Source organism: Dama dama, chromosome 7 (assembly GCF_033118175.1).
Source record: "Dama dama isolate Ldn47 chromosome 7, ASM3311817v1, whole genome shotgun sequence".
NCBI classification, from domain to species: Eukaryota; Metazoa; Chordata; class Mammalia; order Artiodactyla; family Cervidae; genus Dama; species Dama dama.
Genome location: NC_083687.1, coordinates 5,905,157 through 5,920,666, shown reverse-complemented (window position 1 = coordinate 5,920,666; position 15,510 = coordinate 5,905,157). Strand labels below are relative to the sequence as shown.

The 15,510-nt window shown below is 47.5% G+C and overlaps 2 protein-coding genes across 6 annotated transcripts in view; both read left to right on the top strand.

The window, feature by feature from the left end:
* ZNF451 (zinc finger protein 451) overlaps positions 1–3,739 on the top strand; it is a 126,776-nt gene extending 123,037 nt beyond the window's left edge. For all 5 annotated transcript variants that reach the window (XM_061146334.1, XM_061146333.1, XM_061146332.1 and 2 more), the window contains one exon: positions 1,689–3,739. In XM_061146334.1, the coding sequence (XP_061002317.1) occupies positions 1,689–1,700 (12 nt within the window). In that variant the 3' untranslated portion in view covers positions 1,701–3,739. The remainder of the gene's footprint in view (positions 1–1,688) is intronic.
* A 1,709-nt stretch (positions 3,740–5,448) lies between these two features.
* BAG2 (BAG cochaperone 2) lies at positions 5,449–15,330 on the top strand. The gene is made up of 3 exons (XM_061146339.1): positions 5,449–5,711; positions 12,396–12,505; positions 13,919–15,330. The coding sequence occupies exons 1-3, from the start codon at positions 5,599–5,601 to the stop codon at positions 14,329–14,331; spliced, it is 636 nt and encodes a 211-aa protein (XP_061002322.1). The 5' UTR covers positions 5,449–5,598; the 3' UTR covers positions 14,332–15,330.
* Positions 15,331–15,510: the final 180 nt, after the last annotated feature.

Here is a 15,510-nt window from a genome sequence, read left to right as displayed (position 1 = left end):
CTTGACAGTTTTGACTTATCTTTTTACTGATTTTTCTGAGTTGAAAATCTTTCTAGGTGTAAGATGTGTGTATTGCAAATATTTTCTCTTTATGTCTTGTCTTTTTACACTCTCACTTTTGATGGATTAAAGTAATTTTAATGCATTCCGAAGTGCCATGCTTTTTCATAATGTTTTTGAATCCTGTTTAATAAATCTTTCCCTGCACTAAGGTCCTGACCATGTTCTTGTTTTCACCTTTGTTGTTTTGTGTTTCACCTTTGCTCTTATACAGTAAACACACAGTAAATCTGAAATGTATTTTTGTATATTCCATAAGGTAGGGGTAAATTTATTTTTTTTTCCATATGGCCTACCAGTTGTCCCTCCATCATGTATTTAAAATCCCACCTTGCCACACCATTCCGCAAGGCCGCCTCTGTCATCGGTCAGGTTTCCATAGAGCTGTCTGTGCTGCCTCTTTGATCTGTTCACCAGTTCTTGGACTGGTGTGTTGTAGTTTAGTCACTAAGTCGTGTCCGGCTCTTTGCTACCCGACCCAATGGACTGAGATTTCCCAGGCAAGAATACTGGAGTGTGTTGCCATTTCCTTCTCCAGGGGATCTTCCTGACCCAGGGATCGAACCTGCATCTCTTGCACTGGCAGTCGGATTCTTTACTGCTGAGTCCCCAGGGAAACCCTCTTGCACTGGAACCACGTTCTTAATTACTATAACTTTGTAATAAGTTTTCATAAAAACAAATCTTGTCACCTTTTTCTTCTTTGTTTGCTAAGAGCATCTTGGCTTTTCTGTACATTTCTTCATCCCTTTGAATTCATCTTAGGGCAATGCACTGACCTAGAATCTAGCTTTAACACAGAGTAGCTTGTAGTGTTTTAAATTCCTGACGATGTAACACTAGTGCCCCAGCTCATAGGGAGAGGTGGCTGCATATTAGAGCAATCATTGTGCTTGTGAACCCAGGAGACTCCGGGAGACCGTGGACTGGACAGGATTAGATACACCTGGTGTGAGAAGCTAGTGAAGGCCAAGGAACTGACACCTAATTACCCATCATTCTCAGGAAATGGAGAAAAAGACCAGTGAACCCAAGAATGTCTGTCTTGTTCACTGCTGTATTTTGTGCCTGGTATACAGTGGGCATTCAATAGATTTATTCAGTGAGTGCATATGTATATATAATAAATGCTTCTCAGAGGATATTATATAGCCTTGAATTTGACTCTTTGTCTTAGATACTAGAAAAGTTAAAACTAAAATTTTAATAGCTTTTGAGGTTTTGCCATTTCATGATTGTGCCTTTCTTTTTCCACTGGTAAGTTTTATATTTATTACGTCAGATCTTTTTGGAAATAGATACTCTTTTTTCCCCTGTTGAGTCTGGTGATTACCTGTCAGTCATTCTAGAATTTTGTTGTCTTTCTGTGTCCCTAAATGGAAATAACTTATAAGTTTCTTAGCATATTAAGCTCAGATATATTATAATTCAGCTTAAGATCATATCCAGATTCTCATATTTCAAAACAGTCAAATTTTATGATGAAGAAACTGCCAAGTTATCTTCAGTTTCTCCAAGTTGTATTTCCTTTCCTTCCTGAAAATACAGATATAGTTGATGAGACTTACATTAAGTACATTTTTATCAGTTTTCTGCTGTAAATGTTAAAATTCTCTTTTTTAATGCAGATGTGGAATTAGAAGAAGCTATTAGAAGAAGTCTTGAGGAAATGTAACTAAAGGTATTACCACACAACATCAAGTGGCCTTGAAGAGAACTCAGGATGATGAATTCTTGAGTTTGTTTTCTAAAGGAGACCAGAAATCTACTAGTACAAATGTATTTGAAAACACACTGTTTTTGCTGTTGTATGTTCAAACTCATATTGCTTTGTGTTTTTGTGCCATTTGCAAAAATGTATAGAGGAACAGAATATATGTTAACGCAAATACAAATCATATACTCTAATATAGGTATCATGTTTCCCAGGTAACCTTGAATTCATATACTTAGGTTAAAAGGATTTTAAAAAAAGAAATGAAGCCCTTGACTATTGTTTATATGTTTCCCAAATAGAATTGGTTCTTTAATTTTATTTGTACTGTACAGATGATTCTAGTTTATTTTTTTTAAGAGTGAAAATGAATATAAATAAAGCTATCATAGCTCATTTTTTCTGTAAATTTTACTTCTCATGTGGCACTAATATATATTATCTTTGAGGTCTTTTTATGATTATTAGAAGAGAGTAAAGGAAACTGATGGTGAAAACAGATGAAAAATTTTATGAGCAATGCTCTTTGTGGCTTTCACTCAGATGTATAGTCCTGCTTTAATTAGAGCTGTGCGTTGCTGGAATGAAAAAGAAAACCAACCTAATTTCTTTGAAAGTAGTAAAAAGAAACTTTTTCCATTCTTTTTACCTACTTTGACTTTCATATGATTTGTATTAATTACTGTTTAAAGGGAATGATGTAAAAGTCTTTGCATAGAATTAGGCATACTTTTAATATTAGTCCTTTTTATATATATATATATTTGTGTAAACATAGTATTCTTTAGAAAATAATGTTGAAAGTCTACTCAGGAGTAATCTTCCTTAACCGTTTAAAATTTTTATTTCATATGGAAGTATCTTCATTTTAGTTATTCATTAAAATGTCAATTTTCTACAGTTGGTATTACATATTTAATTTTTAAATGTTGAAGCCTCATGATGAATAATAAAAAATGTTATATAATTAGAAGACTAAGAAGGGGCTTGTCATACAACCTTTGTGAATATACTTCATGTTATTTGACCAGAAATGTCATCCCTAAAAGTTTTGAGTAGTAGTTACCTACCAAACTTAAAATTTTCTATAAATATAAATTTTTCTTTAAAACAAAAAAATCATAGCTAGAACTCTGGTCTTCCTCTGCAACTAGATAATTTAGTGTTACATAGTGTGACTTGTCTTACTCTTACTATATTACATCTTTTCAGTCCACATTGGAAACCAGTTTGTGTTCTTTCTTTCTTAAGCTGCCAGTTCTGTCTCCCTGCTTGCTTTTTAAGTAGACATCATAGCTTGAGAATGTCCTAGTCATTTTTCCAAAGTGAGCACACTGTACTTTAGTTTGTTAGAGTAGTTTAAGGCTTTGGGAGGTGGTTACAGAGCTGGACCTTAGAGACATCTGGGGAGCCTGCTCCGCAGTGGGTGCTTGGACGGGTGTCCAGAAGGAGACGGCTGTGCTGGAGGCGCCCCCCGGGCGGGGGCAGCTGTGTTGCTGGGACACTCATGGGGTGTGATGGTACAGAGAGACACAGTGGGGAACCGGTAGTCATCATGATCCTTAAAATAAGGTCATTGGGTTGCTTAGTGTTTTAATAATTGTCACTGATTGTATTTCTGCTTACTACAAAATTAAAAATCATTTTTGAATTACTTCATAATTTGAACTTAGACACATGGAGGGGAGTGGATGTTACACAAAGTAATGGGGAATATTATGAAGAGTAAATGTTTCTGACAACGATGCTTGTTTGCTTTTATTCGTCTTTCATTTTACTGTGATAGGTTTTTTTTTCTTTTAAAAAGTTTTTATTGTGATGCCTTTTTATACCTGAATAACTGCTTTTGTCAAAGAAATGATGAATGACAATGTTTATTTTAAAAAGGATATATAGGTAATGTACTGAGAGCATCTGGTTGGCGGTATCATTGATTGTCTTAAATAAAAGTTCCTCTGTTTTAAAGACTTTGTTTTTGGATGCTTGGTATCCTACCAGCCCAACCCTTTCTTCCTACTCCTTGTCCTCCTGACCATTGGCCACTCAGACCTCTCCCAAGAACAAGGTGCAAGGACTCTCCTGGACTCCTTGGGCAGGGCAACCAGAGACTCCATAGCTAGCATAGGCCTCGACTTAAAGAGCTTTCCTTTTCTCCATCAATTTTTTTCTTTTAAATTTCTTTTAAACCATTTGTTCTTTCACTCACAAAGTATTTATTGAGTACTTTTGTCATTGAGTACATTTCTCAGCGACTATTCTAAGCACTTGAAATACATCAGTGAGCAAAACGAAGCCCTCACCTCCTCAGTGGCGCACACCTGGGGGCAGTGCTGAGAGGAGGAAGGAGGCAGCCGCACGAATGAGCTGAGCAGGACCGGTAGGGAGAGCGGGGGCTTGCTGTTTGTACTGGAGCGGTCGGGGGCCTTAGTGAACTTGAGCAAAGGCCTGAAGGCAGGGACTGAGCTTATCCAGACATGCAAAGTAAGAAGGCTAGTGCAGGCAGCTGGAGACAAGAGTCCTCTGAGGCCTCTTCCGAAGGCCTTGGCTTTTACTCATTTCACAAGTGAGGAGCCGCTGAAGGTCTCTGAGGAGTCGTGTGCTGTGCCTTATTCTGGATCACTGTAGCTGCTGAGCTGAGCACAGACAGTGGTGCAAACGGCACCAGACCAGATGGGAGGGCGGGGCTGGGATGCTGGCCCAGTGGGAGTGAAGGCGGGCCTGGGTATTCTCTGGAGTTGGAGTCCACCGAGTCTGAGGTGTGACAGAGGCCAGCACGATAGACTTTCAGACCATTCACAAAATGTCTAAGGATTCCAGGTTTGTCATGATACGATAAAAGGTCTAATGAGGCCAGATGATCCCTTACAGCAGTTGTGAATTAGAGTTCAGAGGAGCTGGGATCTAGCCTTAGGGGCCTCGTCTCTGTTCAAGTACCTCGACTTTGATCTCAGATTAAAGGCTGGGCTCCAGCCTTGAACTGTTATTATCCCCTCCGCGTACTGCGGGGCAGAGAGCCACGAGGAAACGCGAGCCAAGTCAAGTGTGCTCCTGCCCCGCCACCACTCAACTCCCTGACCTTCACGGTGGCCGTGAAGGTCACCATAGTCTTCTCATAACAGTAGGTTTATACAAATGGGGCTTGAAACGGCCTTAAATAGCAATCATTTCACTCAAATTCCAACCAATAACTTTTAAACAGAGAAGTCATTACAAATGCTTTCATGAGAGTGGGTATGAAAACGATGAGGTTCACCTTGCCCTCTACACGCAGCTGGACAGGGCGGCTTTTTGTCTTCTGCCCTGTCGGCTTCGCTGTTGGCGTCCAAACTCCGGTTCTCACCTCGGGAAGGTGCCCGGGAACCACTGCTGCGCGAAGGACTCCTTCCTCGCGGCAGGAGGCCCCGGGGCGGGGCGAGGGCGGGGCCTCCGCGGGGCGGGATGAGGGCGGGGCTTGCGCGGGCCCGCCCCGGGGGGTGATTAGGGGCGGGGCCCCGCGGGCCAGGCAGGGTGGGGGCGTGGTTGACGCAAGCCCCGCCCCGACCGTGTTTGGGGGCGGAGCCTCCGCGGGCGGGGCGGGGCGAGGGCGTGGGTAGCGCGGGCCCCGCCCCGGGGCGTGCTCGGGGCGGGGGCCGGGCCTGGCGCCACGCGGAGCCGCCCTGGCGCGCCGCCCCCGAGGCAGCACGCGCGGTCGGAGTCCGGCCGCCAAGCCCTCGCGCCCTCACCCGGGTGCCCCGGCCCCCGACTCCGGGTTTACGGGCGGCGCGTCCGAGGAGACGGCTGACGCGTGGGGACGGCGGTGACCTCGGGCCGCCAGCCCGGCGCAGATGGCTCAGGCGAGGATCAGCGCCAAGGCCAACGAGGGCCGCTTCTGCCGCTCCTCGTCCATGGCCGACCGCTCCAGCCGCCTGCTCGAGAGCCTGGACCAGCTGGAGCTCAGGTGCGCGGGGCGGGGGGCGCGCGGGGACGGAGCGGCGGGCGAGGACCTGGGGGCGAGGGCGGAGCGGCGGGGCAGCCTCGGCCCCGCGGAGGGCAGCGCGGCGCTGTGTCGGCGCGGCGGCCCCCCCACCCTCCGGCGGCCCCGAGCGCCGGGACCGCGAGACCCGGAGCAGAGGAGGTTGGGGGGACGTGACTCGAGACGACGGCTGTGCCGCCGCGGAGCTTCCAGAACCTTCCGCGTGGGGCCAGGTGCTTCCGGCCCACTCCCCGCCGCGTGCGGTTTTAGGACCGGGGCCGGTTAGTGGTTCCCGTGCTGGGCGACCGAGCTCTTTGGAAAACAGAAAAATCCGTCTGGCCTCAGGCCCGAGAACAGCGGACAGGTGTCCCCCCCGCCCCAGCCGCGCTCGGCCTCCCCGGGCGCCGTCCCACCTTCCAGAGCCGGCCGGCGGCCAGAGTCCGAGCCGCAGCGCTCCCTCCCGGGCGGGGTGTCCCTATGGTCGGCGTGTCCACGGCGGTCAGCGCGCAGAGGGAGGTCCTGGCGGCGAGGGTCGGGCCGAGGTCAGCGAGGATGTGACTTTGGAGCAGGGCCCGGGGTCAGGCGCGCAGAGGTTACCACCGGTCAGAAGGAGCTGCTGTCTCCTTTAAGGCTTTTAGTGCTTTTCTGAATTTGGGAAGTTGCAGGAATCTGAGTTCCTTAGATTTTCCTGAAAACCTGACAGCCTGTTTTGCCAGTTTTCCCAGAGCACAGAGTGCCTCACCCCGGCTCTCCCTAAATTCTTTACAGGCTGTGCTGTCAATTCCTATAGAAACCGGTGCTGGGACACTCCTTAGTGACAAATGTAGTCACCGGCTTGTATGGGATTCCTAAATAATTTGTAAGAAATTTGGGAATTAATTTTTCCTCTAACAGTGAATGAAGACTCCTGTACTTCCAATAGCCGTTTATTGTCACTGAAGTTAGTGTAAATTGTGTGCAGGTGTAACTACAGGCAAATCTTACCAAGGCGTCCAAAACTCCCTAAAACCACAGGGAATTTTTCCCATAGTTACCAGACTCTGAGCAAAGGAATATATGTAAGACAAAATTTTAAGAAGGGCTGCGTATGTGTCTTTATCTCAAAACAGGACGAGGGATCTGTTTGATAGTCTAAAGTATATTAATAACCAAATGAGGCCCTTATTATCATTTATTAATATTCATGTTGACTTTTGTCATTTATTGTATAGTTCTTTTTAGTGTATTAGTACAGAAAGAAACAATGTCTTCTCAGAAAATGAGACACTCACCACCGCCAGGATTTCACAAAGAGTGACAAGGGTCCTTCTCCAGCTGAAGCAGGTGGAACAGCGAGATCAGTTCCTGGGGATGATTTTATGTAGCAGTTCGTAACGAGTGACTCAGCGTCTCTGGTCTCAAGAACTTTGAGGGCATGTTCTCAGCCATTTCAGGGGGCTCTCCCCTAGTTGGAAGGAAAGGATGTTTTCTTCCAGGCTTCCTTTCTTGAAGCTGAGTTATTGTTCTGAGACTTGAGTTGATGCCTCACATAGGGCAGGCGCTCATCTGTAAGAGGAAGTTTCTTGTCTGAAATACTGTGTTTTAGGGCTTCCTTAATGTGAAATGAATTCTGATTACCGTGTCCAAGTGGTTAAGCACTTGCTGAATTAACCCTTGAGCTGAGACTGATAACTATGTGTTCAGTTGTTCATTGTAAGGACTCTTCTAGTAATTTTAGACTGATGAGCTTTGTTTCTTTCTTTGTAAAAGAGTGATGCTGACAGAAAGTTAAGGAAGTGTTTTGGAAGGTTAAGTAAAAATAGAGAAGTTTATGAAGGCACATGGGTCATGGAAGAGAGCACTGCGCTGTCAGAAACTAGAGTCAGGCCCAGAAGATCAAGTTTAAAAAGAAGACGAAACATTCATGTGTTACCTTAACTAGTACTGTCATTTAATTTCATGTTAAGGGTGGCTAATAAAGCGGTGTCCTAGGCAGACCGAAAATTAGAGACTCTACCTAGAGGTCTGTGTTTACTGTCCTTCCACATGAAATCGAAAATAGAATTATGGTCAATGCTTCATGACTTGCCATGTGAACTGGTGTCCACGGTGTTTAAAGTGCTTTCAAATGTTTGATGGCATCTGACAAATCACTGAAGAAACTCCAGTTGTTTCTAATGCGTTAGCACAAAACTAGACCTCCTTTTTTGCTTCCTCCTAAAAAGGTGATGTCTTTCTCTATGGGTTTTCATGACCAGTGCAAATGGCCTCTGATTTTTCCATTTGTCAGTGGCTCCAAGCACTTTGCTCATGATTGTTACCATTTTAGCAGTGATCATAATTCATAAGTGATACCCTCCAACAAGTATTTAGTTAACCAGCCTGACTCTACAGGTTCCGTGCCTTTATGGGAATTTTGTCACCCTCATTCTCAAGGCGGGATATTGAGGCTTGAGAAGTTAAAAGAGCTCAGAAGTGGCTGTAGAGCTTAATGCTTTATGCCTGAATTTTTTGAGTTAGTATGTCACATTTCAAAGTGTAGGAATAGTATATGATTTTACTGAAAGAGGTGAAAATTCCACTTAGATCCAGGCTTGGATCAGGGGCTGTTGAGTGCCATCTCTGCAGGGTGTGAGTGGCCCTGAAGCTCTGGGTGGTGGTGAAGATGCTTGGGCCGTGTGGTGTGGAGAGCAGCCCCGGGGACAGCAGGATGGGGAGCCAGCTGCTCGCCTGTGTCCGCAGAGGCCTGCCGGGCGGCCAAGGAACAAGGGCGGGGGCAGGGGCCGGGGGCCTTGAGCTGAGTCTCCTGCTGGGCTGACCCGACCTCCGGAGCCAGAAGACAGCACGCTAGTTAATACTGTGTCAGAGCCTGTAATTTAAAAGTCACTTCTCACAGATAGTATCATGTGAACCTTCCAAAACCCTCCAAGGCAGGAGGAGGACATCGATTATCTCCTTTAGCAGCAGTGAAGGTCCAGAAGGAGAGTGGCCGCCTGAGGCCGTTCTGCTCTGGACTGGCTCCTGACCCTAAAGCCTCGGCCCATTTTAACATCGGCGTCTCAGTAGTGAGTGTTCCCTACTGTTTGGGTGATGACTAGGGAGCCTTGTTGCTTACAATCCTGAGTTCGTAATGCTGAGTGCATAAAGACACCCAGTAGCCGGTGTTCACGGCCCCGTTCTGGGCATGTGCTGCGCGGTGGTCCCTCGGTGACTGCAGGGATTGGTTCCAGGGCCCCTGGGTACCAGAAGCCAGGGATGCGCAGATCTCCTCTAGGAAATGGTGTAGGAGCCAGCCCCCCACACTCGCGGTTCTGCATCTATTGGCTCGTAGTTCAGTCCCTGCTCTCAGTAGGCGACTTACACCCTGTACCACCTTGCCTCACTCAGTCACACCCGCCACCTCATGATCCCTGTGTCAGAGGAGGAAACTGAGGCAGAGAGAATGTCAGCAGCTGCTCGAGGCCACTCAGCTAGGATGCGGCCGCGGAGCCGGTGTGAGCAGCGGCCCGCACCCGGCACAGGGCACCTGCTGGGCGGCCGGTCTGCCTGCCGAGACCAGCCGAGGAGGCACGCACTCCCGATTTTGTCCTCACGGAACATTCCGAACAGTTTCTCTGTAGTTAAAGCTTTGTTGTGATCTCATGCAGAGAGTTTTCCAGGAGCACAGCCCAGGCCAGCCTTGCTCTGGGGATCAGTTCTTTCCCAATTTGGACACATAGCTCTTGCAGGATCAGCTAGTAAAAACAGAGCTGTCCCCTCTGCCAAGGAGCATTGTCCAGTGATGTGTTAAGAAGGTGAAGGATAAAGTGAAATGGGCTAACGCTCTTGTGGGCAAAGTTCCAGGAAAATCATGGAAGGGTGGGTGGGAAATATTTGAATATTTACTAACTAACTGTTTTAAAACTAATGCAAGGGAAAAAGACAAAAAGATGTGTATATGAGTTGAATTTAGGGCTTCCCAGGTGTTGCTAGTGGTAAAAAAAAAAACAACCCACTTGCCAATGCAGGGGAGCTAAGAGATGCAGGTTCAATCCCTAGGTTGGGAAGATCCCCTGGAGGAGGGCACAGCAACCCTCTCCAGTGTTCTTGCCTGAAGAATCCCATGGACAGAGGAGCCTGGTGGGCTGCAGTCCATAGGATCAGAGTCGGACACGACTGAAGTGGCTGAGTACCGCACATGTTGAGTTGAACGTAAGACCGACGGCTGATAAATAGCACCAGGATAACCTAAGCAGACTAAGCAGAGGCTCAGCTTTTGAAAATCCTCGTTTGGCTGCCCTGGGCCTTCCCAGCAGCACACGGCTCCTCGGCCTTCACGGCAGCATGCAGCATCTTCAGTTGCAGCGTGTGGGGTCTGGTTCTCTGGCCAGCAGTCCAGCCTGGACCCCCTGCACTGGGAGCTTGGAGTCTTAGCCACGCACCACCAGGGAAGTCCCAGGTCCGGCTTTTTAAAATAAGAAACTAAGCCTGTGATGTAGTCCATACACTAGACGGATGTAGTTTTGAACGACTCAAGGGAGAGGAAGGAGGAAGTTGCTAAGGAAACAGTTCTGCCAAAAGGACTGGCTTTTGAAAAAGGATCACCTAACGGACCTGGGCCAGGGATAAAGAATGTTCAGGAGGTTGAGGGGCAGCAATGAGAGGGCCACGCTGCCAGAAAGCCCTGGGGATCTACATGCTGAAGAAGGGAATTGTATCTTTGCTGTGAAATGAAAAGTTTACATAAAATCATATACTAAAAAGGCTAGAAAAAATAAAATGTTTTTCACAGGGAAAATGCCTGGCAGTTTCTAACCTTGGGAGAAAAGTTCCATCCAATTTCCCCTATATTTGGTTTCACTTAATGACAAAACATCTTTATATGACAGATGTATTAAATTTTTTTCAGGAGTGTCTCCTTTCAAGCCATTTTCTTGTTAACAACTCCATGAACATACTATTATAAATTATATTAATTATCATACTTCTTTAGAGTAACAATTTTCTCTTTATCATCTTATATTTGAACAAACTCAGGAGGGCTGGAAAAGTCAGCTCTTCTTTCAGCATCGTCTCCTTTACCAGTGACTCAGGTGCCATTTCAATACTAGAGTCACTTTCGTCGCCTGCTTCTTGTTCGTGCTCACCCGACCCCCTTCGTGTGGCCCAGGCCGAGTCTGCTCGTGGGGAAGGTGTGAGCGCGCCGCGCGTGCCGCTGGGAGGCCGCCTGGTGCGTGGCCACTGTCCTGTAGGGTTCTCATGGCTCCAGCTGCTTTCCAACCACATTGTCACACAAGGTTCTTACGAGCTCTGTGCTTCCACTGGCTCTTACAAGCAGAGTCCAGCATATATTTAGTATCCCGAGAATTGAAACCCTGTGACTTTACAGTGTGTTGGTGCTATTTTGGGGGTAACAGGTGGGTGCCTGTAGGGAAGAGGCCCGCGTGCGGCTGGGGCGGGGCGGGGACCCCCTTGTATGGCAGGAACACGTGCTAGAACACGGCTGTGCCCAGGGAGGTGCTCTAAGGCTGATCTGGGGACTGGAGCCGTGTCTGTCACATTTATTTTGCGTTAAGTTGGTGACTTATTTACTTGTGGCACTTCAAACACACATGGTTGTTTTCTTGCTCTGATGATTTCACAGCCTTGGTCTTTAGTCGCTGGCTCTGTCTGTGTAGTAAGTGCATGTGTGTCTGGTTGGGTGGGGAGTTGGGGCACGTGGTGCTTGGGAATCGATTTCAGAGGCAGACAGTCTGCAAATCATTGAGGAAAAGATGGATTTAGGGTAGGTAATGTTGGGGGAAATGGTTCACTATTTGGAGGAAAAGAAAACAAAATCTTTATCTAATCACAAACAGAGGTGAATTCTGGATGGATGAAGACATGAGTATGAGAAAGGTGAGAGAGTGAGTCAATACGAGATGTAGGCAAGTATGTCCCGAGCTCGGGATGGGAGGACCCTGAAACAGAACGTCACTGCATGAGCCAGGAGGCAGAACAAAACCAAGAAAAAGATGGGTCTGATCGCTTCAAAATAAGGCTCTGTGTTCAGTGAAGGACATCCCAGACACAGATTATATGGGGTCAGATGGGAGATAACGCAAGAGGACAGTAACCCCAGTTTAAAAAAGAAAGAGCAAGATAGGCAAAGGCTGTCTCACAGGGATACAAAGAGATGTCCAAAATTATCAGCAGTGAAAGAAACACGGGTTAAGTACTGACACACCGCTTGTCAGCTGGGGGACGCCGAGGGCTGGCAGGGCTCCTGGGACCCAGGGCTGCCCCGTGCGGCTGCTCTGGAGGGGAGTCCAGGGGGGACGCACCCTGAGCCGGGCCTGTCCCCAGGGCCACGAGGGCACAGGAGTCCCGGGTGGGTGGTGAGGGGAGCTGGGAGACAAGGGAACCCAGCGGGTCTTAGTAACACATGCTGCTGAGTGAAGAAGCAGTGAGATATAAATAAATTGAAAACAGGCGAGTAAACAAGTACAGATTTTTATCTACAAATAGAAAAGTACTAAACAATGCTTGCCCTGTGAGCAGAGAGGCAACTAGGAGCCATGGGGCAAGTGGATGAAGAAGGGAAAGAGTAGAGAATAGGAAAGAAAAAGGAGTGAAGCGTTAGGGGCGTGTCCCTGATCATCCTGACAGGTGAGCTGGACGGAGAGGCGGACGGGGGCAGGCTTCTTGCACTGATGGTCTCCCTGCCCGCAGGGTGGAGGCTCTGCGGGAGGCGGCCACGGCCGTGGAGCAGGAAAAGGAGGTGCTCCTGGAGATGATCCACAGCATCCAGAACAGCCAGGACATGCGGCAGATCAGCGACGGTGAGCCCGCCCGGCGGGACCGTGGAGGGGGTGGGGGCAGGCAGAGGACAGGAGCAGGTGGGGTGAGGCGTGACGGGGGGGGGGGGGGGGGCGGAGGGCCAGGCCAGGGGTCCCTGCAGCCCCTTCGGGAGAAAGGGCGGGCTGCCCCGGGGGGCTGGGTGTGCCCTCTGACTGGCCCCGCCTGGCGCGGCCCAGGTCGGGACCCAAACCGTCACATGGCTACCGTGGGTCAGCATCTCGTCTCTCCCCTGCGTCCTGGCCAACCAGCAGTGAACTTGGAAGCCAGTTACACAGAGCGGCGCAGATTGCTCACTTCCAAATAAGCAGTGAGATGATGACCCAGCACCCTTCTCGTGCTGGCCGAGACTCAGACCACAGGCTGAGTTGGTCCGACAGGATGAGGTCAGCGCCTCGTTTCGGGCCAGCCTTTCTCCCAGGGTCTTGGCACTGTTTCCTCCACCAGAGCCCAGAATGGTGTGCTCACAGACACACGGGATGTGCCGCCGTAAATGTGTCTCTGCCCTAAGGATTATCCTGGGCTGGCCATTTTTGAGAAACCGCAGGCGTTGGAGCAGCTCTGGAAACAGCTGAGGTCACCGTTTTGTGAGGGAAATGGACGTTTACACTTGGTAAAGGAAACCTCTGCTTCTGAGGGGTCTCCCTCTGCGCCGGCGGGGGCACCTACTGAGTCTCACAAAAACCTCACCTACGTGGTCCTCTTTCTGGGGCCCTGGAAACTCGCCTCCCTCCCCACCATCTCTGCCTGAGGATGGAGGCCTGGGCCATCTCCTGGAGTTCCTGTTTCCCTGGGGGTCTCCTAGGTATACATGAGGTCTGCATGGTAATGAGCTTCTGGGTTTTTTTTTTTTTTTGGCTTGTTAATCTGTCTTATTACAGGGTTTCAGCCAAAAGCTCGAGAGGCAGAAGGAAAGTTATTTGCTCCTCTAATGCACATACTCGTGTAGACACAGGGCATCTGATTTCCTGCTGACCAGCACACCTGCCCCAGCCCCTGCAGACACGATGACCACGGCAGTCACCTGGTGTCCAGGCTGATCCTCTTCACTTAATGCTGTTCAGTCGCTCAGTCGTGTCCGACTCCTTGTAACCCGATGGACTGCAGCACGCCAGGCCTCCCTGCCCTTCACTGTCTCCCTGAGTTTGCTCAGACTCCTGTCCACTGAGTCAGTGATGTCATCCAGCCGTCTCATCCTCTGTGGCCCTCCTCTCCCTCCTCTTGCCCTCAGTCTTCCCTGACATCCTAAGTTAATCTTACTGCTAATAGTATATACCTTTAAGAAACGTATAGGTGCTCGCAGGCTAGATTTATCCACACACAAAATGCCTTAGTGTTCTTGACAAAGATGTAGGTGTGTCTCATATTGATTGATATTTCAAACTTTTTATGATTAGGAGAACGAGAAGAATTAAATCTGACTGCGAACCGTCTGATGGGACGCACCCTGACTGTGGAGGTTTCAGTGGAAACAATCAGGAGTCCCCAGCAGCAGGAGTCCCTCAAGCACGCCACGCGGATCATCGATGAGGTGGTCAGCAAGTTTCTGGACGACCTGGGAAATGCCCGGAGTCACCTGATGTCTCTGTACAGCGCCTGTTCCTCTGAGGTTCCTGCGGGGCCGGTGGACCAAAAGTTCCAGTCCATCGTGATCGGCTGTGCTCTCGAGGACCAGAAGAAAATCAAGAGACGACTAGAGACCCTGCTCAGGAACATTGAAAACTCTGACAAGGCCATCAAGCTGCTGGAGCATTCTAAAGGAGCTGCTGCCAAAACGCTGCAGCAGAACGCCGACACCAGATTCAACTAGTGTTCAAGCCGAACAGTCCTCATAAACAATCACGTAAAAGGATAAAGGACTGTCTTAAATGGTAATAGTTGTGTATGTCACATATCACTCATTTAATACTGATAGTTATTTCTGAAGAACAAAATATCTGTGTTGTTAGTTTTGTGAATAACAATTAAAATTAGAAATATTTTGATTACCTTTCTAGAAGTTTTTAGATTGAATTCTTGTCTTGTACTAGGATCTAGCACCTCCTATATATCTATATTTTACTATTCTGTGGATAACAGCATGTGGGGAAACACATGCTTGGCTAGGGGCAGAAGCATCATGGTTCTCTCCTGGACTTTGTCTACAGACACATGGGCACGCAGGGCTTTCGGCTGACCAGACGGCCTGTTCCTAAAGCAGCCACACGCTGACTGACCACACCTCTGCTGTGAGCCCGGCAGTGAGCTTGGAGGGATGGGAGGGAATCTTTCCTGCATCACATCACCTTCAGCAGGTTTTTAGTCATCTGTATCAAATTATTTTGAACTTAAAGGCTTATGCAACTCCTAATATGTATTTCTTAATAAGACGTGAAAACATGACATAAGATGGGAGACTTCACCTCTGATTTTCTTCATCCCCGTCATCTTTTTCAAAATTCATAATTTCTTTAAATTTTTATATGTTGTAATTTGCCTTTAAAAAGAAAAATACCGTTTTAAAGTTTGCATTTAATTCTCAACTTAAAAACCTCTATCCTGTGTAGTTGTACAATTTACCTTCCGTTCCACCTACTGAAGGTTGAGGCTGTTTCCAGTTTGTTGCTTATTACTGCAACAGATTATGTACACCAAGCTTCTTCCTTCCTTTGTTTCTGATTTTCTTCATATAAATTCCTAGCAACTGGTTTTACTGGGTCAAAGGGTGTATGCATTTTCATGGCTTGATATGTTTCCGAAGTTTTTTTGTATGAGAGTTATATCAATTTATATGTCTTCAATAATTAAAAAGTACCTGTTTCGCTGAAAACTTGTCAGCATTGAGCATTTTTCCTATTACATATGAAATACCTTTATTTAGGTTGCATTTTGTCCACTAACAAGGATAACCAGTGTATTGATTATTCTTTTATCTGTATAAATAGCACAACTATAGACTATCTGCTAGTGCCTATTGATACACAAACTTCAACTTCCCCAAATACTTCGA

Bases quoted from the DNA above. Each gene is read 5' to 3' on its own strand.
- BAG2 (XM_061146339.1), top strand. From the start codon at position 5,599: ATGGCTCAGGCGAGGATCAGCGCCAAGGCCAACGAGGGCCGCTTCTGC. The intron at 5,712-12,395 runs GTGCGCGGGGCG...CCCTGCCCGCAG, and splicing joins CTGGACCAGCTGGAGCTCAG to GGTGGAGGCTCTGCGGGAGG. The intron at 12,506-13,918 runs GTGAGCCCGCCC...TTTTATGATTAG, and splicing joins CATGCGGCAGATCAGCGACG to GAGAACGAGAAGAATTAAAT.